The sequence below is a fragment of the Rhinolophus sinicus genome, chromosome 7 (genome assembly GCF_057876585.1).
Source record: "Rhinolophus sinicus isolate RSI-liver-muscle chromosome 7, RSI-T2T, whole genome shotgun sequence".
Classification (NCBI taxonomy): domain Eukaryota; kingdom Metazoa; phylum Chordata; class Mammalia; order Chiroptera; family Rhinolophidae; genus Rhinolophus; species Rhinolophus sinicus.
The window spans coordinates 36,812,630-36,840,106 of NC_142507.1; the positions used below are offsets into that span (position 1 = coordinate 36,812,630).

Below are 27,477 nucleotides of genomic sequence, written 5' to 3' on the forward strand. Positions count from 1 at the left end.
GTTTGTTTTGTAATCGTGTTCTCCAGTATAATGTAAGCTGCATGCAGATAAATACAGTTTCATTTTTGATGTAGCCTCAGTGTCTAGTAAAACTGACAAACGTAGGTATCAGTGTTTTTGAATGACTGGACAATAATCAGTTCTTAAGGATAAAATTGGTGCTGCTGGATGAAGTATGATTTTGAGGGGCTATAAAAAATCAGTAAATGATCTTACCAGCCCTCTAATCATCCGAAATAAGATACTCTGGAATTCAGTTATGAAACCTATCTCACGTTACTTTTTCTGAAGAGCTTCAGATTGGAATTCAACTATTTCAGCAAGAGAATATTTTAAAACAAATAATGAGTTTATCTATTGATGGGAAAATTAGCTTGAAGTATCTATGAGGCTAAAATGCCTTTCTTTTTTTCATGGAAATTGGTTTGTTTTGTTTCCAGTCACAAGCATAGAAGGAACAGAAAACTCAACCAAATTTATTTTTGAATATTTTATTTTGAAATAACTTTCAAACTTACAGAAAAGTTGCAAGAATAGCACAAAAAAACACATCCTTTTTACCCCATGTATTAGTTATCTATAGCTGTGTAACAAAGTACCCCCTCCTTCCATATACATGCATGTTATCTCCTAACCATTTGTAGGTAGCACGCATCATATCCCTTCATTCGTTAAGACTTTGGTGTGTATTTCTTAAGGAATAGGCTAATATCTACATAACACAAAAATCAAAATTTAACATGGTCATACTTTAATCTGTAGTCCATATTCCACTTGGTGAATTGTCCTTTCTATTAATAGCAATCCCGCCTCCTGCCCCCCTCCCCCCATAAAATTGATTTTTAAACAATATGGCAAAACAGGTAGTGGGCTATAAAGTGTGACACAGGTTATGTAAATTTTTATTGGCGGAGAATAAGGAAAAGGTCCCAAGACTATAGGGAGCTGCTGGAAACAGGCGTGCTCCAGTTGAGCTCAGGAAGCCCCGCGCACCGGGACAAAAAACTCTGAAAAACCAGTTTATCTTTATCCCTTCAGTTACACCCTATTTCTGGAAAACGATTTCAACTGTTTCCTTCGATTCTTTGGTTAGAACACAGTTGGAGGGAGTGCTAATAGTTGAGGAAACCTGGCTAGAATTACAGTGCAACAACTATTTGTCAGCCGTATTTCCCTGAGCAAGTAATTTACAGAAATTTGCATTTCTTCACCTGTGAAGGTGACTAACGGTCCCTACCGCCCAGGCTGTTTGAGGATTAAGAGCGCGGGTCTTCCGGAGCCGCGACCGCGGAGCTGGAGAGCCGGCCGGCAGCGTCACGTGCGCGGGGCGGGGCAGGCGCCTCGGCCGATCGCACGATGTGACGCGCCGCCCGAGGCAGGCCGGGCCCTCAAGATGGCGGCGGGCGCCCAGAGCGGCTCGGCCCGGCAGTAGTGGCGGGACGGCACTCGCCGCTGGGGCCGGCCTCCCCGGGAGTGGCTGCAGCAGCGCCAGGACTCGAGGATGGTAAAATGACCCAGGGGAAGAAGAAGAAACGGGCCGCGAACCGCAGTATCATGCTGGCCAAGAAGATCATCATTAAGGACGGAGGCACGGTGAGCTGGGTACCGCGCCGGGAAGCGTCCCTCGGCCTCCCACCCCCACCCATTCGACTTCTTTCTGCCCTAGCGCTGCCTCCTCCGGCCTCCCCTGAGTGCCTCCGCCTTCCCACCCCGTCTGCGGGGACGTTGCCTCAGGTCCCCGGGCCTCGGCTCCGGGGGCTCTCCTCCCGGCCCGGCCTGCGGCCTCCGGGGCCCATTATCTGGGAGGAGCCGCTGGCCTCTCCCGCACCTGCCGCCCTCTACCTTGGCCGCCCCTGGAGGCCTGAGGCCTGGAGCCCCACGTGCGCTTCCGTCGCGGGGAGCAATCGACACCGGGCCCTCCCGCCCTCCGTGTCCCTCGCCCCCGCAGAAGCCGTCGCCGCGCTTTCGAAGGGGCCGGGAGCAGCCCCTGCCCATCCATATGCTGCTAACCGGGTGACATCTGGTGCGGCGACAACGCTGGGGCACGTAGTGGGTTAGCTTTCTTTTTCCCCGTGGTTCTGGGTCAGTGCCCTGCCCATAGCTGTTCCCAGAACCATAGACAGTGTGGGAAGGTGGGCTGTCCACTTCCCCGAGTCAGCAGCTTGACGGAGGACACCTGGGCCTAGACTGAAATCTGCTCGTTTTCAAAACAGTAATCTAATCACCTTGTTGTTTTAAAATCACCTTGTGTATTTTAAAATAAAAATGCTAAATAGAATTGATCATGGCCAGAGGATCAGAAGACTCTTTGAAAGGAAGACAGATTGAGGGCAAGAGAAATTTTTGCTTTTTCGAAATAGTTGTCATCACAATAAACTTTATGCGGTGTGCTGCAGTTAACCAGCAGGGGACGTAGGATTTTTAATTGAAAATAACTCGCCTGTACTTTTTTGTGCTGTTATTTCTCAGTTGCTACACTTTCTGGTCTTTGTTGCATTCTTTGGTATCTCGTTCCGAAATAGAAGGGAAAGATGAAATAACATGTTTTACTTTCCCCAGAAGTGTGCAGAAATGGTTCCTTTTACTCTGTATTTGTTTATATTTTGTAGGTGCCTTGATCAGGGCTCCTAGCACAGTGTAAATGTGTAAGTAGGCCATCTCTGAGGATTTGCTGAATTCATTTGAAACAACTTTTTTGACATTTCAGACACTGCCTAGTCAATATGCTAAAATTTTGAAAGCTTGGGATATATGCAATTGTCATTCCAGAATATACTTTTAGTTAATGGTCAGATTTCTTAGATGCCATGGATTTGACATTTGGTGACAAAAGAAACTTTGAAATTCAAATCCTAAGATCTTTTTTGTTATACTTGATTAATTAAAGTGTTTATTTGATTAAACCAGATGTGGATAGTGCTGGCTCTTTTGGCCAAGTTGGTAAGAACTACCACGTGGAGAAATAGTTTGAAAAAATACCGATTGCCTTTGTCAACCATATGGACTTGGTGTTTTAAATTCTTCATAAAATCTACATAATAGAAGCAACGAAAGATTGTGCTTTATAAAAGCAAGAGATATTTAAGATAAGTAGTCTTTGCAAAAGATAACAACGCTGTGATCCAGAAACCTTCATTTTCCTTGTAAATTCAGTTTTGTTACCTCTGGAGTTTGGATTCACTTTGTTGCAGATGCTTTCATTGCAAATCCTGTTAGATGGAAGAGATTCCTTTTTATCTTGTTATTTATTAAAGTTGTAGTGAATTCATAGGTTGTTTTTGGACACAAAGTACAATTTTTACACCCGCAATGTTTTAAGAAGGCAGGCACATAAAATAAATAAAAACATTTCTGGAGGGATCTGGCATGGGGGGTTATCAGTTATCATCTTGATAGACTTAGCTGCACTTTCTATTCTAAGAGCACTGGATACCACTTTAGAATAAGGGCTCTGTTTATGCATCTTTGAATCCTGCAAGGCCTAGTATGTGAATTTAAAGTGATAAAAACATATTTAAAGTGATAAAAAATGTGTGTACTAACACATTCCTAGATATTTTTTCTTCCTATGTATAATTGGGATATTATATATGTATCAGTGTAATTTTTTGCAGCATTTGTATTTTAATCTAGCTGTAAATGAAAAAAGCCTCTTTTTTTTTTTAAAAAAGATTTTATTGGGGAAGGGGTACAGGACTTTATTGGGAAACAGTGTGTATTTCCAGACCTTTTTCCAAGTCAAGTTGTTGTCCTTTCAATCTTAGTTGTGGAGGGCGCAGCTCAGCTCCAGGTCCAGTTGCCGTTGTTAGTTGGCAGGGGGCACAGCCCACCATCCCTTGCGGGAGTCAAACCAGCAACCTTGTGGTTTAGAGGATACGCTCCAACCAACTGAACCATCCGGGAGCTCAGTGACAGCTCAGCTCAAGGTGCCATGTTCAATCTTAGTTGCAGGGGGCACAGCCCACCATCCCTTGTGGGAGTCGAGGAGTCGAACACGCAGCCTTGTGGTGAGAGCCCACTGGCCCATGTGGGAATCGAACCAGCAGCCTTCAGCGTTAGTAGCACAGAGTTCCAACCACCTGAGCCACCGGGCCGGCCCCAAAATAAAACAAACCTAACTTAAAAAGTATAACTTTCATAAAGACAGAAATGATTTTAGAATGGCATTTGTGTTTTGGCCTCTGTACTTATAATCGGTCAGACTACCACCATTACGAACATTTTTTGAGAATGGGAGTGCCATTTGATAATTGTGCCATTTGATAATTGTTCTGTGTCTTGTGTAAGTTTCACCAGTGGGCGAATTCATTCAAACTCAGGTGTCTGAGGCTATATGGTCATGCATGACAGGCTCTGAACAGTCTTTCACATCCCTGGCCAATGACACTTACCTGTGACCCCCTTCATTTTTCTTCCTAGGGTTCAACAATGTTCATAAAATTATTTTGCCTTCTCCTGCTGATGGCATCTTTGCAAGCCTGATCAGCCAGTTTTAATATTTATCAACAGAGCTAGTAGTGAGATGTTAATGATTTGTCAAAACATTAGATTTATTACAGCTTTTAACATTTGAAAGAAATGAACCCTTCTAAATGAACCAGGTTAACCGTAACTTACTAAATGTTTTTCTTTTCTTGAAATTCTATTTCACTTGGCTCTGAAGCCAGGGTAAGACTTAATAGGTTGTGTGTTTGAGTGGTATACAATAAGATAAACTATGTGAAAGTGTGTGTGATTCTATACAGGAGTTTTTTGTTTGTTTTTTTCAATTTATTGGGGTGACTATTGTTAGTAAAATTACATAGATTTCAGGTATACAATTCTGTATTACATCATCTATAAATCCCATTGTGTGTTCACCACCCAGAGTCAGTTCTCCTTCCATCACCATATATTTGATCCCCCTTACCCTCATCTCCCACCCCCACCCGCCTTACCCTCTGGTAACCACTAAACTATTGTCTGTGTCTATGAGTTTTTGTTTCTCATTTGTTTGTCTTGTTCTTTTGTTGTTTTTGGTCTATATACCACGTATCAGTGAAATCATACGGTTCTCCGCTTTTCCTGTGACTTATTTCACTTAGCATTATACTCTTAAGATCCATCCATGTTGTCATAAATGTTCCTATATCATCTTTTCTTACCGCCGAATAGTATTCCATTGTGTATATATACCACAACTTCTTTATCCATTCATCTATCGAAATACATTTTGGTTGTTTCCACGTCTTGGCCACCGTAAACAAAGCTGCAATGAACATTGGAGCACACGTGTCTTTATGTATAAATGTTTTCAGATTTTTGGGTAGATACCCAGGAGAAGGATTGCTGGGTCATATGCTAATTCTTTTCGTAATTTTTTGAGGAACCTCCACACTGCCTTCCATAACGGCTGCACCAGTCTGCATTCCCACCAACAGTGTCTGAGGGTTCCTTTTTCTCCACAGCCTCTCCAACACTTGTTACTATTTGTCTTGTTGCTGATAGCCATTCTGACTGGGGTGAGGTGATATCTCATTGTGGTTTTGATTTGCATTTCTCTGATGATTAGTGATGTTGAGCTTTTTTCATGTCTATTTGCCATTTGTATGTCCTCTTTGGAGAAATGTCTCTTCAGGTCCTCTGCCCATTTTTCAATTGGGTTGTTTGTCTTTTTCTTGTTGAGTTGCATGAGTTCCTTGTATATTCTGGATATTAGCCCCTTATCGGAGGCACTGTTTGTAAAAATCTCCCATTCAGTTGGTTGCCTCTTTATTCAGTCGATGGTTTCTCTTGCTGTGCAGAAGCTTTTAAGTTTTATACAGTCCCATTCATTTATTTTAGCTTTTACTTCCATTGCCGTTGGAGTCAAATTCATAAAATGCTCTTTGAACCCAAGGTCTAAAAGTTTAGTACCTGTGTTTTCTTCTGTGCAGTTTATTGTGTCAGATCTTATGCTTAAGTCTTTGATCCATTTTGAATTGATTTTGGTACATGGTGACAGATAGCAGTCCAGTTTCATTCTTTTGCACGCGGCTATCCAATTCTCCCAGCACCATTTATTGAAGAGGCTGTCTTTCCTCCATTGCATGTTTTTTGCTTCTTTGTCAAAAATTATCTGTCCATATTTATCTGGTTTTATTTCTGGGTTCTCAATTCTATTCCATTGGTCTATGTGTCTGTTTTCCTGCCAATACCATGCTGTTTTGATTATTGTAGCCCTGTAGTACAAGCTAAAGTCAGGGAGTGTGATACCTCCATTATTGTTCTTTTTTCTTAAGATTGCTTTGGCTATTCGGGGTCTTTTGTGGTTCCAAACAAATCTGATGATTTTTTTTTTTTGTTCTACTTCTTTAAAAAAATGCCATTGGGATTTTGATGGGGATTGCATTAAGTCTGTATATTGCTTTGGGTAATATGGCCATTTTAACTATGTTGATTCTTCCAATCCGTGAGCATGGAATGTCTTTCCATTTCTTTGTGTCTTCTTCAATTTCTTTTAAAAATGTCTTATAGTTTTCAGCGTAGGTCTTTCACATCCTTGGTTAAGTTTATTCCTAGGTATTTTATTCTTTTTGCTGCAATTGCAAAAGGAATTTTTCTTTGTATTCCTTTTTCTGAAATTTCATTGTTAGTATATAGGAAAGCAATGGACTTTTGTACCGGCAACTTTAGTGTGTTCGTTGATTGTTTCTGATAGCTTTTTGGTGGAGTCTTTAGGGTTTTCTATATATAGCATCATGTCATCTGCAAAGAGTGACAATTTAACTTCTTCATTCCCAATTTGGATGCCTTTTATTTCTTTCTCTTGCCTGATTGCTCTGGCAAGGACTTCCAACACTATGTTGAAAAGCAGAGGTGATAGGGGACAGCCCTGTCGTGTTCCTGAATGTAGAGCAAATGGCTTCAGTTTTTCACCATTAATTATGAGATTAACTGAGGGTTTGTCATATATGGCCTTTATTATGTTAAGGTATTTTCCTTCTATACCTATTTTATTAAGTGTTTTAATCATAGATGGATGTTGTATCTTGTCAAATACTTTTTCTGCATCAATTGATATAATCATATGATTTTTGTCCTTTATTTTGTTTATGTGATGTATGGCATTGATGGATTTGCGGATGCTGAACCATCCTTGTGCCCTGGGGATGAACCCCACTTGGTCGTGATGAATAATCTTTTTAATGCATTGTTGTATTGGATTTGCTAGAATTTTGTTTAGGATTTTTGCATCTGTATTCATCAGAGATATTGGTCTGTAGTTTTCTTTTTTTGTGTTGTCCTTACCAGGGTTTGGTATCTGTAATGTTGGCCTCACAAAATGAGTTAGGGCGTACTGTCTTCAATTTTTTGGAAGAGTTTGAACAGGATTGGTATTAGATCCTCTTTGAAGGTTTGGTAGAATTCACTAGTGAAGCCATCTGGTCCTGGACTTTTGCTTGGGAAGGTTTTGGATGACTGATTCAATTTTGTTACTGGTGATCGGTCTGTTTAGAGTTTCCAGTTCTTCGTGGTTCAGCATGTATGTTTCTAAGAACTTGTCCATTTCTTCTAGGTTATTGAATTTGGTGGCATATAGTCCTTCATAGTATTCTTGGATGATCCTTTGTGTTCTGTGGTATCCGTGCTAACTTCCCCGTTTTCATTACTGATTTTGTTAATTTTGTCTTTTTTTTTTTTATCTTAGTGAGTCTAGCCAAGGGTTTGTCAATTTTGTTAATCTTTTCAAAGAACCAGCTGTTTGTCACATTAATTTTTTCTGTTGTCTTTTTGTTCTCTATTTCATTTAGTTCTGCTCTGATTTTCCTAATTTCCTTTCTTTTGCTGACCTTGGGTTTCACTTGTTCTTCTTTTTATAGTTCTTTAAAGTGTAACATGAGGTTATTTATTTGGGATTTTTCTTGTTTCTTGAGATAGGCCTGTAATGATATAAATTTCCCTCTTAAAACTGCTTTCACTCCATCCCCAAAATTTTGGTAGGATTCATTTTCATTGTCATTTGTTTCTATGTATCTTTTGATCTCCCCTCTAATTTCTTCTTTGACCCTGTCATTCTTTAAAAGTATGTTGTTTAATCTCCATGTATTTGTGTTTTTTCCTGCTTTCTTTTTGCAGTTGATATCCAATTTCAAAGCTTTGTGATCAGAGAATATGCTTGGTATGATTTCAATCTTCTTAAATTTGCTGAGGCTGATTTTATGTCCCAATATATGGTCTATCCTTGAGAAGGTTCCATGTACACTAGAAACGAATGTATAGTCTGATGTTTTAGGATGAAGTGCTGTATATATGTCAATTATGTCCATTTCATCTAATGTGTCATTTAGGGGTGCTATTTCGTTATTTATTTTGTTTGGATGATTTTTCCATAGCTGTCAATGATGTATTTAAGTCCCCTAGTATAATTGTGTGTTGGTCAAATTCTCCCTTTAGTTCTGTTACTAGTTGCTTGGTATATTTCGGTGCTCTCTGATTGGGGGCATAAATATTGATGACTGTTACATCTTCTTGTTGTATAGTCCCCTGTACCATTATGAAATGTCCATCTTTGTCTCCTGTTATCTTTTCACCCTGAAGTCTGTTTCGTCTGATATCATTATGGCTACACCTGATTTTCTCTGGGTACCATTTACTTGGAGTGTCACTTTCTACCCTTTTTCACTTTGAGTCTATGCCTGTCCTTGTAGCTGAGATGTGTCTCTTGGAGACAGCATATGGTTGGGTTTAGTTTTTGATCCAATCTGCTACTCTGTGCCTTTTTATTGGTGAGTTCAGTCCATTTACATTTAGGGTGATTATTGATATGTGGGGATTTCCTATCATTCTATCTTTAATTTTCTAGTAAAGCTGTGTCTCCATTGTTTCTTTGCCTTTTGTTGTTGTCTGTTATTTCTGTGTGGTGGTACTCTATGATGTTTCCCTCTGTTTCTTGTTTTATTACAGTATATATTTCAGTTCTGGATTTTTTTTCTTTTTTTGAGTAGTTACCCTTAAGTTTATGTAAAAGAAAGTTTGATATTTAGAGTATTCCATTTTCTTCAGCACGCTTACTTTCTCCATGCCTATATTCTGATTCAGTCCTTTACTCTCCCTCTTTTTATGTTTTGGTTGCCATAAATTGTCCCTTTTGATGGTGGTCAAATAGCCTCCTTTAGTATTTCTTGTAGTTCAGGTCATGTATTAGAAAATTCCCTCAGTTTCTGTATGTCTGGAAAGGTCTTTATTCCTCCTTCATAGCTAAAGGATATCTTAGCTGGATATATTATTCTTGGCTCATAATTTCTCTCTTTCAATAGTTTGAATATTTGGTTCCACTCCCTCCTGGCTTGTAGAGTTTCTGCTGGAAAATCTGATGATAATGTAATGTAGGTTACCGTCTTCTTTTCCCTGGCTGACTTGAGGATTCTTTCTTTGTTATTGATTTTAGCCAGCTTCAATACAATGTGCCTTGGAGAAGGCCTGTTGGGATTTAGGTAATTGGGTGTTCTGTTTGCTTCTTGGATTCGAGGATCCAGTTCTATCCACAGGTTTGGGAAGTTCTCATCAACAATTTGTTTGAATATATTCTCTGTTCCCGTCTCTGTTTCTTCTTCTGGTATGCCCATTATTCTTATATTGCTCTTTCTGATGGAGTCAGGAATTTCTTGTAGAGTTCTTTCATTTCTTTTAAGTCTCAAGTCTCTTTCTTCTTCCATCTGTGTAATTTCCAGGTTTCTATCTTCAGTGTCACTGATTCTTTCCTCCATCTGGTCAACTCTACTACCTTAGCTGACTATTTCATTCTTAATTTCTTCTGTTGAGTTCTTAATCTCCAGAAATTCTATTTGGTTCTTTTTTAAAATTTCAGTCTCTTTTGTAAAATGCTCATGTTGTTCTTCTATTATGTTTCTGAGTTCATTAAACTGCCTTTCTGTGTTTTTTTGCATCTCGTTGAGTTTTTTCAGAACTGCAGTCTTGAATTCTCTGTCATTTAAGTCACATATTTCCATATCTTTATGTTCCTTTTATGGAGACGTTTCACTTTTTTTCTTGTTGCCGTGGTTATTCATGGCAATTACTGATTTGCTATTTCTCTTCCTGGACATCTACAGGAGTGGCTTCTGCAACAGGTTGATAGGAAGAGGTCTTTCTTTTGTTTTCCAGTACTTGTTGGTAGAATGTTTTATTTTCTCTCCGACTGCAGCCTTTTTTTCTCTCTCACACTGTAGTGCTATGTTTTTTCTGCACTATTCGAGCTTCTCACAATGGGGGGGATTCCCTGGGAGATGGGCTTCTCCTTTGTTAACAGTTTGCCTGGGTCACAGGGCGCAGTGTCCATGTGGGAATGCAGAGAGCTTTTGAAGTTCCAAAGCTCTTCCTGCACCAGATTCAGAGTCCGTATGTTTCAGCAGTTCTGTTTACTCCTGCAGGGATCTGCCCAGATAGGTGGGGTCAGGGGCGGGGTGAGTTGTGGAGAGGTGGCCCAGAGCAATGGTGGTGCCCACCACCACAGCTAGTCCTGCTTCCACAGCTCCCTCCCCTTTGCAGAACTAGTTGGGCTGCGAATCTGTGTCTGAGGACCACAGTTCTCAGAACAGCAAATATTCTGTTCTTTTGATCTGACACTGCTGCTGTTCCGCTTCTAGCACTGGGTAGGTGGGGGCGGGGCGAGCTCTGGGAGGGTAGGGAGGGGGCGGCTAGTCTCAGTGCCTAAGGCTTCCGTTCTCTGCTCGGCAGTGAGGGCTTAAACCACCGTTTTCAGCCTCTTTCCCTCAGTCTTTTCTCCGAGGTTTCTGCCGTGAGCGTTGGGTTCAGCCGTGTTATATGCTGCCTCCTCAGCCATATGCTATATGCTGCGTCCTGTGGGCCATAAGCGGAGCCCTAGCAGTCCGAGTTCTTCCCTCTCCCGCAGCTGCGGTAGTTCCGGGATGCAGCGAGCTCGGCGCACTGAGCTAGGTCTGCGTCCTGCACCAGCACGGCTCTGTCTCCGCACTTCTCCCTTCCCTCCTCCCCCGCTTGCGCGATTCGCCCACCTTTAGGTGAATTCAGTAGTGGGTCTCTTTGTCTTGCCTGTCTGCTGCACAGGGAGTCCTTCGTGGAGTTAAAGTTCGATTTGTTGTAAATTCCAGGGGAGATTTCCAGAGTCTCACCTCGTGCGCCATTTTGATCTTGGATGCTAACTCAATCAGCAGTTCTTAACTTGGGTCTGCTCACCCTGAAGTTGTTTGCACACGTTTCTTAGACTATACATTTTTCTAGGGAGATTCCCAAAAGCGTCCATACATCCCTGAAGTTTAAGAATAGTTATTCAATTTGAAAACAACATAAGTAACTAAAGAATAGTTTCAGGGGTTAAATTTCAGCAAATGTTTAATCATCTACTGTGTACCATTTTACTGATGAAAGTACTGCAACGTTATTGTGAATTTGTTTTTTGAAGTATCAATATGTAGAAATAATAGTTTTTAGTCTTCATGTATGTAACATTTTTTTATGAAGTTTATTTCTAGACTAAAAAATATATATATATATATATATACATATATATATATATATATATATATATATATATATATACATATATATATACATACATGTATAAAACACATCAGGAATAAATCATCTTTTTTCTAAGACCAACGAATTACAGGGAAAGAGAGAGTGACAAACAAATGTTGTATGTGAGTGGTATGCTTGTGTGCATAGGTGCTATTGTAAGTCAGAGGTTTTTACCATTATATTTTTATGCTTGTTATGGGGTAGCTAATTTTTCTTTTTTAAATAATTTTTTATTTTTGAATTACACTTGACATACAATATTATATTAGCTCAGGTGTGCATCATAGTGATTAAACATTTATATAACTTACAAAGTGATCACCCTGATAAATCTAGTACCCACCTGGCACTGTATATAGTTATTACAATATTATTGAATATATCCCCTATATTATACATCCCTGTGACTATTTCGTAACTACCAATTTGTACTTCTTAATTCCTTACCCCTTTTCATCCACACACCCTCCCATCTGACAACCATCAATTTTTTCTCTGTATTTATGGGTTTGTTTCTGTTTTGTTTATTTTTCTTTTTAGATTCCACTTGTTTAAGTGAAATCGTATGGTATTTGTCTTTTTCTGACTTATTTCACTTAGCATGATACCTTCTAGAGCTATCCATGTTGCAGATGGCAAGATTGCATTTTTTTTTATGGCTGAGTAATGTTCCATTGTGTATACTTGTATGTACCACCTTTTCTTTATCCGTTCACCCATTGATGGACATTTAGGTTGCTTCCATATCTTGGCTACTGTAAATAATGCTTCAGTGAACATATGGATGTATATGTCTTTTCAAATTAGTGTTTTGGGTTTCTTCCAGCTAGCCACCCTGTGTCATTTGATTGGAGCATTTAATTCATTTACATTTAAAGTAATTGTTGATAGATATGTAGTTATTGCCATTTTATTATTAATATTTTTAAAATCTTTTTTTCTTCTTAAAGAAGTCCCTCTAACATTTCTTGTAATACTGCTTTGGTGTTGATGAACTCTTTTAGCTTTTTCTCGTCTGGGAAGCTCTCTATCTGTTCTTCAATTCTAAATGATAACTTTGGGGGGTAGAGTGACCCTGGTTGTAGGTCCTTGCTTTTCATCACTTGGAATATTTCATACCCATCCCTTCTGGCCTTCAAAGTTTCTGTTGAGAAATCAGCCTACAGCTTTATGGGAGCTCCCTTGTAGGTAACTAACTGCTTTTCTCTTGCTGTTTTTAAGGTTCTCTCTATGTCTTTAACCTTTGGCATTTTAATTATGATGTGTCTAGGTGTGGGCCTCTTTGGGTTCATCTTGTTTGGGACTCTGCACTTCCTGGACTTGTATATCTTATCTCTATTTCCTTTGCCAGCTTAGGGAAGTTTTCCGATATTATTTGTTCAAATAGGTTTTCAATTCCTTGTTATCTCCTACTGGTACCCCTGTGATGTAAATGTTGGTACGCTTGATGTTGTCCCAGAGACCCTTTAAACTATCCTCATAGTTTTAGAGTCTTTTTTCTTTTTGCGCTTCTGGTTGGTTGTTTTCTGCTACCTTATCTTCCAAATCGCTGATTGAATTCTCTGCTTCATCTAATCTGCTGTTGGTTCCTTCTAAGGTAGTCATTATTTCAGTTTTTGTATTCTTCATTTCTGACAGGTTCTTTTTTCTGTTTTCTATCTCTATTTTTATGTTTCCCATCTCTTTGACAAAGTTCCCCCTGGATCACTGAACATCTTTATAATCAATGTTTTGAACTCTGTGTCTGATAGATTACTTTTTGTTTGCAGATGGCCAAGACCATTCTTTTTTTATGGTTGAGTAATGTTCAATTTTATATATGTACCACATCTTTCCCCATTCATCTATTGATGGACACTTAGGTTGCTTCCAAATCTTGGCTTCATTTTGTTTAGTACTTTTTCTGTAGCTTCATTCTGTTCTCTCATTTGGGACATATTTCTTTGTCTCCTCATTTTGGCTGCCTCTCTGTGTTTGTTTGTATGTCTCCCAGTCTTGCTAGAGTGGCCTTATATAGATGTCCCGTGGGGCCCAGTGGCACAGTCTCCCTGGTCACCTGAGCCAGGTGCTCCAGGTGTGTCCCTCGTGTGGGTTGTGTGAGCCCTCCTGTCATAGCTGAGCCTTGATTGCTGTTGGCATATCAGTAGTAGAGATTGACCCTCTGGCTGATTGGTTGTGAGGACTGGCTGTGACTACAGTGGAGGAGCTGTGGTGCAGGGCTGACCCTGCAAAGCAGAATTCGCTTTAGCCTGGCTCTGGTGCCTGTCGAGTCTGCCCTTCGGGTGTGTTGTTTGTGTAGGTGGTTGGGAGGTGCTCTGGTGTGGTCTGAAGCTGGCGACCAGGTGTGTTGGTTCTGGGGCCTCTTGGTAGGGGCTCTCGGTCTGCCGCTTCCAGTGCCCTTCCTGGGACCACTTGATATAAGCTACAAAGTGATATGCAGATGGTTCTTGCTTGTGCTGGGCTTGGAGGTGCCTGGGAGAGGCTAAGCAAGCTGAGGCTGGCTGCCACTCATGCTGGGTTTGGAGCTGAATAACAAGAGGTATGGGGTACGCCGAGGCCAGATCCCGCTTGTTTGGGGTGTGTGAACCTCTGAGAGAGTTTAAGAAAGTCCCAGCATGAGGTAAGACAGGCTGTTAGTATGGAAGATCCCCTGGAAACGCTTGGGTGGGCCCGCAAGTTGAGTGGGGCAGGGTCTCAGGGAATCACCAGGGCAGGGCTAGTGGTGTTAGCCAGGTTGATGGAGACTTAGATATGGCGCCAGCCTGGGAATGCAGGCTGTGTGTGGGAAAGTCTCAACAAAGGAACAGCACCTTCTGTCAGCACTTCTGTCTGGGAGAAATCGCCTCTCCAGGCTTCCCACTGAAGCCAGTCAATTCAGTTTCTCCTCATTTGTCCTTCGTGCCTTTCGAGCCGCTGCCCCAGCCATAGAGCTCAGAGTGAGTGAATCTATCAGTGAGCAAGTCTATGGGCGGGCTCTTTAAGAGGAATGCCTGGACTTCAGCTGCCCTTCATCTCACACAGCTACAGTCTCCCCTGGTTTTCAAAGCCAAAATTTATGGAAACTTCTCTCCCTGGCACTGGAACCTTGGTCTGGGGAGCCTAGTGTGGGGGTGGTACCCCTCGCTACTCAGGGCAGACCTCCACAGCCAAGATATCCCTCCTGATTTTTAACCACCAGATTTCGGTGTGGAACCAGCCCAGTGTGTAGCTCCACCACTCCTGCCAGTCGCAAGGTGGCTTCTTTTCTATATTCTTATAGGATTTCTGTGTAGCTAGACTTCAGGAGATTTCTCAGTGATGATTGTTCTGTAGTTAAGTTATAATTTTGATGTGATCATGGGAGGAGGCAAGCACAGCACTTACCTAGTACTCCACCATCTTAACCAAAGATTCCAATGTTTGTAACATTTTGATGTATGTCATATTCAGTGCAAACCACTTAGGACAATTGAATTAAAAAGTGCATTCTGACATTTTAGAATAGTTCCAGTTTTTAAAAATTTTTTGTTTATTAATTGCTTAATTTAAAAAAATTATCTTCTAATTACAGTTGACATACAATATTATATTAGTTTCAGGTGTATGGCGTAGTGATTAGACGTTTATATACTTTATGAAGTGTTCACCCCAATAATTCTAGCACCCATCTGACACCATACATAGTTATTACAATATTATTGACTATATTTCCTATGCTATACTTTACATCCCGGTGACTATTTTGTAACTACCAATTTGTACCTCTTAATCCCTTTCCCTCCTCACCCATCTCTCAACCCCTCCCCCTCCCCTCTGGCAACCTCAATTTTTTTCTCCATATCTCTGAGTTTCTGGTGTGTTTTTTTTCTTGTTTTTGCTTGCTTATTTTGTTTTTGTTTTGTTAGATTCCACATGTAAGTGAAATCATATGGTATTTGTCTTTCTCTGTCTGACTTATTTCAGTCAGCAAAATACCATCTAGGTTCATCCATGTTGTTGTAAATGGAAACATTTCATTCTTTTTTATGGCTCAGTAATATTCCAGTGTTTGTGTGTGTACACCACATTTTTATCCAGTTGTTTATCAGTGAATACTTAAGTTGCTTCTATGTCTTTGCTATTGTAAATAATGCTGTAGTGAACATAGGGGTGCATATATCTTTTTGAATTAAATGTCTTTTTATTTTTTTGAATAAATGCCCATAAGTGGCATTGCTGGGTCATATTGGTAGTTCTATTTTTAAAATTTTGAGTAACTTTTGTACTGTTTTCCATAGTGGCTGCACCAATTCGCAATCCCCCCAACACTGCACAAAGGTTCCCTTTTTTCTATATCCTCGTCAACACTGTTTCTTGATTTATTGATGTTACCCATTCTGACAGGTTTGAGGTGATATCTCACTGTGGTTTTAATTTGCATTTCTCTGATGATTAGTGACATTGAGCATCTTTTCATATGTATTGGCCATCTGTATGTCATCTCTGGAGAAACGTCTATTTAGGTCCTCTGCCTATTTTTAATCAGATTTTTTTTTTTTTTTTTTTTTTTTGGTGTTAGGTTGTATATGTGCCTTAAATATTTTGTGTATTAATGTCTTATCAGATGTATCATTGCCGAATATATTCTTCCATTCAGTAGGTTGTCTTTTCATTCTGTTGATGGTTTCTGTGCCGGGCATAAACTTTTTCGTTTGATGTAGTCCCTAGTTTTATTGTTAAAGTATTACTATTTATCTTTATTATTTTTTGCATAAAGTTGTGGCACTGCATTTCTGACAAAGTGAAAAATGTACAAATTTTTCACAAGTGAACTAGTAAAATGACTTTAAAGATTAGAGAGCAAGTCATCTGTGAATTGCTTTGTTGGAAGTACTTGAAAAAAGTAAATTGATATTTCATTTGAAAATACGCTCAGAGAAGTAGAGCACCAGATTTTTATTCCTGGTATCTCTGATTTTTTTGCACTAACTTCTAAACATCTGTTTTTATAGCCTCAAGGAATAGGTTCTCCTAGTGTTTATCATGCGGTTATCGTCATCTTTTTGGAGTTCTTTGCTTGGGGATTATTGACGGCACCCACATTGGTGGTAAGTCATCTTTTAACTTATTTATCACTCCCTTTAAAAAAAAAAAATCTCTTTTTCTACAGTTTCAGGGGGGAAAGACAGCCCTTTTACATTTCCATGGTTAATTCTCTAACTAGAATTAGTCAAGCCTTCAGTATTGTATTTTCCTGCTTTAGTTGTCTTTTTCAACCTTCTCCCTTTCTTTTTTTTGGGGGGAGAGCTTGGACAGGTGTGATTCTTCAGTTAAACATTGGGCATGTTTAAGCAGGGGCTCAACCACCACTCTGCTTGAATGGGATGGAAAGGATTCATATACTCACAGGCTTAGGAGAGATGTCTGACTGAATCACTCAGCATTGTCATTTTGAGATTCATTCATGTAGTTGCATTTTCCAAATACAAATTTCTTTTAGTTTAAGCCAAGGATCTAGAGGTAACTATGTAGAAAGGTGATTCTTTTCAGAGGCCTAAGCTGGTTTTACCCAAATATTTCCAGGTTTGGAACCTTAGAAAAGACCTCCCTGCCAGACTAAACACCTCATATGCCAGCTGGTTTTCTCCTATTGTAGGGGAAGGGAATGACGGAAGGAGTAGTTATGGTAGTCTTTATCTTGAAAGGTGTGATTAGGGTAAACGGACAGCTTACCAAATCCCAGAAGAACAGAATTTTAAAGCAGTATACTTCCTTATATTTTCATGAGCTTGTTCATTATTACATAAAAAAGGTTTTCACAAAAAGCTTGCTCATAAATAAATTGAATTATCATGTTGTAAGTAGATTAAATTAGTCTAAGAAAAAGTATGTTCCATATTTCTTGGCATATTTATGATATGGCTACATGATGAATACTGTATCTACAGAAAACATGGATGTCTAACAGTTCTTTTGAATAACAGGGCATATTCATGAGTACTGCTAAAACAAGATTCAGGAGAAAATAAAATCTCAGATAAATACAATTCTTTTGTAATAAACCATGTATTGCAAGTCAGAATAGTTCCTTGAAAAAAATGACAGTTCTCCCACATATAATTGTAAGAATGCTCATTGGAGTATGTTTTGATTTGGGATCCTTTCGTTTTTAGAAGGAAACAGCTCATTTACCTGCAGTGGTTCATCAGTTATACATAAAATAAATTGGGCTTTTCAAAATACAGTAGGCTTTTCAAATGGGATTTTATTTTAAGTTTAATAATTTCTGATCGGTATCTTTCAAACATTAATTTATACATTTCTTGCCTTCATAATCCAAGTACACTGATTTGGAACTTCATCAGATGATGCAAGTTCATTAAGACATTCGCAATTTCATTATATTGTAGTAACCTGATGTCAAGGGCTACCCAGGTGCTGTCATACCTTTGTGGTCTCGCACCTTTATATTAGCTTTTCCTCATGTTCTATGTGTGCTTATTTATAATCTACTACCAACATAACATGTAAATCTGTCTGATGGATCATCAGTCCTGTGGTTTAAAGGACTTGAGCTGTGTAATAATAAACAGTCCATATATATTTATAGTATGATGGGTCCAGGCACAATCCTAAACACTTTAAATACATTATCACGTTTAATCCTCAAAACCACCTTTGAGTGGGTATTAGATGCATAATACAGATGAGAAAATTAAGGCTTAGAGAGTTAAGCAAATTTCCTTGCTACTTTGATAGTAAACTGTAGTGTTGGTATTAGAACCTGGGCTTGCTTTGTCCCAGTACTCAGTCTTGGGGAATGCTGGTCGTAGGTGATGCCATGTTTTAGATAGTTGAGGTTATGGGCAGGCCAACCACTAGCCTAGAAGAGAGATTAAAATATTGGGTAAACTGTTAGCAAGCCATCAAAAAAGGTTTTTGTGATGTTTCCATAATTTGTCATCAGGATTTGAAGTGTGTATAGCCATTTTTAAATTTTCCTGTGGTTTATGTTTTTTAGATATGTTAACTTTTTGTCTAACTTTAGTATCTTTTTTTTCCTAACTGGACAAAGGGATACTGTCTTCTTTAAGAGCAAGGAAGAAATCCAGTTATTTAGATATAAAACCTTGTTTATTAGTTCATTTTTTGTGGTATGGGGAAAACTAACTTTGTGCTTAGTCTTAATTCTTTTTGTTAATTAAAAAATGGGAAAAAATGGGCAATACCTTTGATTTTTGTTTCCCTTTTTTAAAAAACTTTTTGAAATACTGAATTGAATTCTGCTCAGGAAAATGGAAGGTGCTAATTTGAGGGGACTTAGTTTTTTGTTTTTTGGGCTTTTTGGCCAGCATTACTACATGTGTTAGAAAATTGCTATAACATTATTGCCAATAATTTGATTTATAGCAAGACTTTTTTCCTTATGGTTGTTAGTTACTCTTAATTCCTGTTTGTTATTTATACTTGAATTTTAAAATGGCAAAATGATGTTATGCTTACTAGAGAGTTGTCCCTAATATTTTCATACGCATAATTCTTTACCTTTTTCCATTTTGGTTATATTTTTTTACTTCAACCATCCTGTCATAAAAAACTGTACATGTTAATGAATATTGAAACCTAGAGTTTTATTTTTCTAGTGTTTTCTCATCTGTAATGTATACATGTTTTCAAGTAATTGCTTTAAATTACTGTTCCACATTTTTGTCTTGTGTGATGAGGAAAACCTTGGGGGTTGGGGGAGAGACCTACGCAAAACAAGTATTGAGTTGTAGACATTAGGTTGTCTCTGAATGCTGAGGTTTGTTATGCTCTAGGGACTTTCAGGTACTTTGGCCTTTGCACATTGGAACAGCAAGAATCGTTGAAACATCACTAAGGAAAATTGTGCATGGACACACATGTATAAATCTGTGTATAGAATATATAATGCTTTTTTTTTATAGTTAGATATATGATGTATGCCTTGTTGTAAAACATTAAGCATGGAAACGTGTAAGGGCGTGAAGGTTCTGCAGTCCTACCCACTCCTCCAAGCCAACAGTTTGATTAGAGCTCTTGGTTTCAGGGTAGGCTTTACCTTCCCTATTAGGACTCATTTTGCCAACCAGAGATGAACCTTTTTTTCAGTAGTTACAATGTGCTACTAATTCAGTGATTTTTTTTTTTTTAAACAAGTTGAATATCAGTGATACTTGAGGAGTTTTTTCAAAATACCTAGGCCTTACCAACCCATCTTGCTGAAATCAGAATCTTCAAGGGTGAGGCTCAGTCAGGCATTTGTATTCTTTAGAAGTGATTCTCTTACGAACCTAGTATATATCAATAATTAAGGACTAATGTATTAATTCAGGGTAGGTTTTTAAAAAATATTTTGCTCATTTTGAGGCTTTTTGCTGACCAAGTTTAGTTGTTGTTGACTTTGTTGGAGGCCTTACTTTTAACCCCCGTGGTAGGGTGTGGGAAGAGGGCTTCAGAGTAGAAGACACCAAACCATAGCACTTTGTTCCATTTCTAAAAGTCTGTTAACCTTTAAACATTCTATTTCTGTTTTATATGTTTTGAAATTGATTATAAATAGTGCCTGCTAGAGAGTCACAGTATAACATTCATATAAAAATAGAAAATGAGAATGAAGATATAATTCACTTTATTTGTATTATAAGTATTACTCTTACCATAAGTAACTCTTAAAATGTATAAAGTTTCATCATTTTAAATTTAAAATATATTTTTAAATTCATTTAACAGATAACTGACCTTAAGACATATTAATTATAATAAATACTTGTTTTTAAATTTATGATAGCCTTATAGTTTTTAAGATAAATGTGAAGTTAAAAAACTTTTTTTTTTTACACTTAATGTGGTTGTAATTATCTTTGTTTTAAGCTCATAGAGCTTACAGAACGCTGTGTTCTATGTGGAAGACTTCCCAAGGGAGGATGGTAAAGTCTCTACCAACAAGGAGACTTACTTTAACTACAAAGAAGAATTTTACACTGACAAATATTTTGAAGGACTGAAGTCTAACACTTTGAGAGGTTATGACTATATGGTTGGGTCATAGTGGCTGTTCAATCAGTGATAACATATTAGATAAAGAGAATTTGTGGCAGACAATAGGTCTAAGGATCTCTAATGCTAAGAAGTGACTACTTTTTTAATAGACCTATGGTTCTAGAAATACTAGACCACTGTTTGATCATTCTAGCTGCTAAATGTACAGTACATGTTGTGGAGCTAAGACCCTATACTCAAATCTACCAGCCACGTTTCTATGTAAATGGCTTAGCATCCTTTGCTACAGAGACAGTCCTAAGGCATTTAATATTTTAAGGACTATTTACTCTCAAGTTTTTTAAAGTTTTTAAAACATTTCATTTCTAATTTTCTTTATTTTTACATATGAATTAATTTTTGTGAAATTTCTAGTTATTGACAGTAAACTGAAAAAGAGAGCATGCTAATCCTTCCAAATGTTTTTCTTGCAAAATGTCGGAAAGTACACTTAGCATAGTTTGCTTCCTAAGGAGATTTCCCACCTTTCTTAGTCCCCACATTACCGTTCTGTTGTCTTTATTGAGAGACAGTATGGTATAATGGAAGAAACATTGACTTTAAGTCAAGCAAGAACTCAGTGGCCTCATCTGTAAAGTGGTAATATTATCTAATTCCTAATGTTGTTAGGATTAAATAAAACAGTGTATGTAAAGCCTCTGACATGGAGGCTATAAATTGTAGCTGCTGCTTTTTATTTTTTTCGGTTACCTTCCCTCCAATTTTTAAACCAGTGGTTTCCCAAAGGTTCACTTGCTACCTTGTGAACAAACTGATGCTATGTAGTTTGAGAACAGGTCTTAGAAAGGGTAGAATAGCTTGTTATACTTGTACATTTTCATAGGTTGTGATTTTTTTTTTTTCTTAGTGGAATCTTCCGTGTTTCCCTGAAAATAAGACCTAGCTGGACAATCAGTTCTAATGTGTCTTTTTTTTTTATAATTTATTTTTTTAAATTTATTGGGGTGACAATTGTTAGTAAAATTACATAGGTTCCAGGTGTACAATTGTGTATCACATCATCCATAAATCCCATTGTGTGTTCACCACCCAGAGTCAGTTCTTCCATCACCATATATTTGATCCCCCTTACCCTCATCTCCCACCCTAATGTGTCTTTTGGAACAAAACTTAATATAAGACCCAGTCTTATTTTACTATAATGTAAGACCAGGTCTTATATAATATGGTATAATGTAAGACTGGGTGTAATATAATATATAATACCAGGTCTTATATAGTATAAGACCGGGTCCTATATTAATTTTTGCTCCAAAAGACACAGTAGAGCTGATTATCTGGCTAGGTCTTATTTTAGGGGAAACACGGTTTCTAATAGGTTGGTGCAAAAGTAATTGTGGTTTTTGCAGTTATTTTTAACCTTTTAAACCGCAATTTTGCACCAACCAAATAGATCTAATTAAAATTTCCCTATGTATTCTCCCAGTCTCCTTAGATAATACACACCTATCTCTAAAGGAGTTATAAGTCATTCAGTTACATGTGTGAGGCAAACTACCATAGTGATTAAAAGCATGGACTGTCAAGCCTGACGTCCTCTGTTCAATTCCAGTTTTGCCACTTACTATGAAATCTTGGACAAGACATTTGACCACTGTTTGTATCAGTTTATTAATAGGGTCATTGTGAGGCATTAAAGGAGATAATATACATAAAGTACCCAATTTAGTGCCTTGGGACATACATAGTAAATGCCATATAAATGTTTGGTATTATTATTTACTTATATTCATAGTGTCATATAAATCTGAAAATTTGTTTGAAATAAAATTAGATTTGTATTACAAATGAATATTTTAAAATAAACAAATGTAGACGTTTTACTAAGACTGAAATGTAGCATGAGATTTTTATTTTGTTTTCATTCTTTAGGTGTTACATGAAACTTTCCCTAAACATACATTTCTGATGAATGGCCTAATTCAAGGAGTAAAGGTAGGATCAATCATATATACATACATATATGCATGTGTACAACCCCCCTATACATTTATGTATATATAATTCTGTTTAATTGACTAATCTAGTAAGTGTTAATTTTTACAATTAGAGTATGTCTTGGGGGATTACTTAACACCTTTTAAACTAAGTGGGTTGTAAATATAATTTGACTCAAATATAGCCAACCATCTATAATGGTGAACCACACATCGTAGCAGATTTCCCCTGTGTTTTATGTGTTGCCATTTTTATTCTAGAGATTTGAATGCTTTTGTAAACTAAGAACAAGAATACAAATTGAAGAGAAAAGAACTATTTTAAAAATGCATAACTTATAACTATCACCATGGTAAAGTCTTGATTAGTGTACATATTCTATACTCGATTTCATTTGACCAACAGATTTTATAAACAGATAAATAGTCTATGGATATAAATACAAATAATTAACATGATATTTTTTCTAGAATGGCTAATGTGGAGTTATCATAGTTGAGAATTCATTAAAACATTTTATATTTAATACACAACTAGAGCCCTGCAGATAATTCTAGACAGTCTTGGGAAATTTTAAAATTATATATAGGCAAAAAATAAGTTGTTTATCTCAAGTTTGGTGATATACTTATTTTAGAAATAAACTTGTTTAAAATTCTTCTCTGGTAGTAAAATGATTAATTTTTGGCTCATAAGTATACATAGTATATATTTTTTTCCATTTACCTTTTTTAGGGTTTATTGTCATTCCTCAGTGCCCCGCTTATTGGTGCTCTTTCTGATGTTTGGGGCCGAAAATCCTTCTTGCTGCTAACAGTATTTTTCACATGTGCCCCAATTCCTTTAATGAAGATCAGCCCATGGTATGTGTGTATTCAGATTATAGCAACTAAATGTCACTTTCTGTTCATTGTTTTCTGAATATTCCCTTATTCATTTCACTTTTTGGCCATTCTATCTATGTAAGTTTTACTTTTATTCTTTTAATACATGTATTCTTTGACACCGGTGAGAGATCCGTTCAAAATACAGTAGCTAAGCCAATAGTTCATAAAGGTTATGGAACTAGGTATTGTGATAGGAAGCATGTAGGCAACTGGCTAGCCTGGTTTTGGATATCACAGCACAAATTTCAAAACAATATTTTGGGGACTGGATAGGGTTGCTAACTATTTTGTTTAATAGAATGTTAAAAACAAATTGATCATCATTATCTGTATTAATTAGGAATAGATTTTTTTATATATCAGTAAAGCCTAAAATCAGGGAAACTTATTTCTCTCTCCCCATATAAGAGAAGTCTGGACTTGAACAGTTCAGAGCTGGTATGGCAGTTCCAGGGAACCATTCTTTTTTCCTAACTTGTGCTCTGTCATCTTCCACTGTCACCTTTCTGTCCAAGATGGCTGCTTGATCTCCAGCTCGTGTCTCACACTTTAGGCAATCAGATGGAAGGACTGGCTAAGAGGAGCACATCGCCATCCTTTAAGGAAACTACGGAATTCCTAGCCAGCTTTTGCTTGAGCCTGGTTGGTCAGATTTCAGGCATATGCCACTCCTAATTATATGAGGCTGGGCTCATTGCCACCCTGATCAAAATCAGGATTCTTCACCGAGGAGGAAGGGAAGGAAAGCTCACAAACAGAATGATTTTCCCAAGGTTATAGAGCCCAGTTTAGTTGTAGATTTATTAATTCTTTGGCTAATGTTCTTTTCCACAGAATATTAACATTATTCTGTATCATAGATGGGTTGTATTACCATGGTATATCTAGAAAGGCCAAGGGTATATATACGGGGCAGGATCTTCCTCTGATAGGTTAGATACAACTTCTAAGACCAAACCCTGTTGAATGCTGATGACACAATTGAAATAGTATCAAATGAACCTAGGGACTGAAAAAAGAATTTGCTGTGGAAAGCAGTGTGTTACAAAAATTTAGTAAGCAGTAAAATCCTGGTGGAATGATACTTTGAAGTTCACATGATTTTAAAAAACTAAACATTAGCATTACAATAGAAACTTTTTATTCCCAACTAGATATTTTGGAATCATGTATAGCAAAATCTAGTTTGCTTTTTAAAATATCTTTTGTTCACTGTTTATAGTAACTATTCTCAGTTGTATTTATGAACAGTACCATACAGTTTTCGTCTGTGTGAAGTTGTTTGCCAACATTTGAAGAGCTAAGCATAACTTACAGAAAAATATCTAGTTTCTATATATAGGCTCGAAATAAATATAGAGTAAGTTGTTCCTCAGTTTTATTTACTGGATTTTGTTTTTTGTGTTAGTATTGTGGGAAATAGGAATGGTTGAATTATAATAGACTTTAGTTTGTTGCTGTTTTTAGTAGAAACAAAGCCACTTAATTCAACAGTTTGGTAAAAGATTGACCTGAATACATTATGTAATTTACAGTATTCCTGCATAATAGCTGAGTTGCTATCGAAGGGCCTTGTAGCCCTATCTTTTCAAATTATCTGTGGCTTATGATTTATGGAAAAATTGATCCATGAACTGTCACAGTAAGCTGTGACTGAAATGAGCTATTCTTTACCTATAGAAATAAAGGAAGGTTAAGCTAATGGTAACTGTTCTAACCATTGTCAATTGTCTTTCAATTGTAGGTGGTACTTTGCTGTTATCTCTGTTTCTGGGGTTTTTGCAGTGACGTTCTCTGTGGTATTTGCATACGTAGCAGATATAACCCAAGAACATGAAAGAAGTATGGCTTATGGGCTGGTATGTGTGTTTATTCTATACTTTTGTATCTGCTGAAAAACACCTTGTTTTTTAATTATCTCATTATACAAGGAATGGAGGCCTTTGCATTGCAATGTTTTTATTTGCATAAAATACATTTCATAATAAAATCATCCCATTAGACTACATTAAATACTTTTTCAGTACAAAGCCATGATGTAAGTTTTGATGATATCATTCAGTAAGTATTTGTTAGTCACACATGTCAGATTTGAAATTATAGTAGAATATTTTTACATATAGAAGTTATTTTTAACAGAATACTAAAACTAAGGAATTACTGACTATATCATGAGTTTAAAAATACTAATATTTAATGGCTAATCTAAAATATAATAGGCTTAACATCAAGCTCAGAGATCAGCAAAGTTTTTCTGTGGCTTTGTGGGTCACACAGCGTCTCAATATTTTTTGTTTTTGCTTGTATGTATATGTTTACATCTCTTAAAACGTAAGAATCATTTTTAGCTTGATTGGGCCAATAAGCCGTAGTTTGCCATTCTCTGGACACTGTTTTGGTTAACTAGTTAATGACAATATAATCTGTTTTATCAAACCTAGGAACAAAATAGTTAACATTTGCACAATAATATACAGATAGCCAGAAGTAGGACAGTGATGAATTTCAGCAAATATGCGACAAGCATCTTTTGATAAATAAGGACTAAATATTGTGTTAGGCTGAATCTTAGTTTTACGAGAGACTATCATTGATTCAAAGGACACTGTACCAAAGAATCATGGAATTGAGAGGTTTTGGGGGGAAATACCTAGGGGATGCTTTCATCCATTCACGTGCTCCAGAAGTTTCTTTGATTTAGAGGATATATCAAAGCAGCTATAATGAGAAACTTAGAAAAAGAACTATTGATTTCATTTGTAAACATTTAATTATAAGGAGTCAATAATAGTCAGAACTTTTTTAACAGCTTTATTGAGATATAATTTACATACAATAAAATTCATCCATTTGATGTGTATAATTCAGTGAATTTTAGTAAATTTATAGAGCTGTACAACCATGACTACAACCCACAATCCAAATCCAGTTTTTGTTTTTGCTGAAGTAATTTACTTTGTCATAGTCTAATCTTTGAAATTAATAATTTTCAACTTGGAGGCTTTATGTATTTTAGGAAGTCACAACTTAAATCTTTGAGAAATAATATGAATGCCGATAAAAGGGGGGACAATGATTGTGGTCCTCTTTCTGTCTGACCAGAAAGAAATGGCTACCAGATGGGGAGAGTCAAGGAGAGGGGACGTGACATGAAATACCTGCGCTCGGGTAGACCTTTGCTCACTGTTTTGCACTCAGGATCTCTGACCCTTGCAGTGAGAACCATTGCCCCTTTTTCCACCCCAGTGCCAGAGCTCTGCTCATATCCAGGTCCCTCTGAGACCACAGCCCACTATATTAAATTTGCTAGGATTGTCATAACAAAATACCACCATAATCTAGTTTCAGACATTTCCACCAGCCCAGAAAGTTCCCTGAGACCCATCTGCCATCAATACCTGCTTCACCCGACCTCAGGCAACCACCAATCTACTTTCTGTCTCTGTAGTTTTGCTTTTAATAGAAATTTCACATAAATGAAAAAATACAAAATGTAGTCTTTTATGTCTAGCTTCTTTGACTTAGTACAGTCTTGTGCAAGTTCATCCATGTTGATACATATAGTAATAGTTTCTTTTTATTGCTGTGTAGTATTCTGTTGTATGGGATACACTATGTTCTGTTTGTCCATTCACCAATTGATGGTCATTTGGGTTGATAGCTAGATGTTTAAAGTTATTAGAATTTTTTTTTTTAATTTATTGGGGTGACAATTGCTAGTAAAACATAGATTTCAGGTGTACAATTCTGTATCACATCATCTATAAGTCCCATTGTGTGTTCACCACCCAGAGTCAGTTCTCCTTCCATCACCATATATTTGATCCCGCTTACCCTCATCTCCCACCCCCCACCCCCCTTACCCTCTGGTAACCACCAAACTATTGTCTGTGTCTATGAGTTTCTGTTTCTCATTTGTTTGTCGTTTTTTTATTGTTTATGGCTCATATACCACATGTCAGTGAAATCACAAGGTTCTCTGCTTTTTCTGTCTGACTTATTTCACTCAACATTACACTGTCAAGATCCATCCATGTTGTCACAAATGTTCCTATATCATCTTTTCTTATTGCCGAATAGTATTCCATTC

The 27,477-nt window shown here is 37.5% G+C and overlaps 1 protein-coding gene across 1 annotated transcript in view; it reads left to right on the forward strand.

Moving 5' to 3' along the window:
• The first annotated feature begins 1,349 nt into the window (after positions 1-1,349).
• The window catches only part of SLC71A1 (solute carrier family 71 member 1), a 42,283-nt gene continuing 16,155 nt past the window's right edge, over positions 1,350-27,477 (forward strand). The window contains exons 1-5 of the mRNA XM_074319053.2: positions 1,350-1,593; positions 16,491-16,586; positions 22,435-22,497; positions 23,236-23,363; positions 25,132-25,246. Coding sequence (XP_074175154.1) covers positions 1,510-1,593; positions 16,491-16,586; positions 22,435-22,497; positions 23,236-23,363; positions 25,132-25,246 — 486 coding nt within the window. The 5' untranslated portion in view covers positions 1,350-1,509. The remainder of the gene's footprint in view (positions 1,594-16,490; positions 16,587-22,434; positions 22,498-23,235; positions 23,364-25,131; positions 25,247-27,477) is intronic.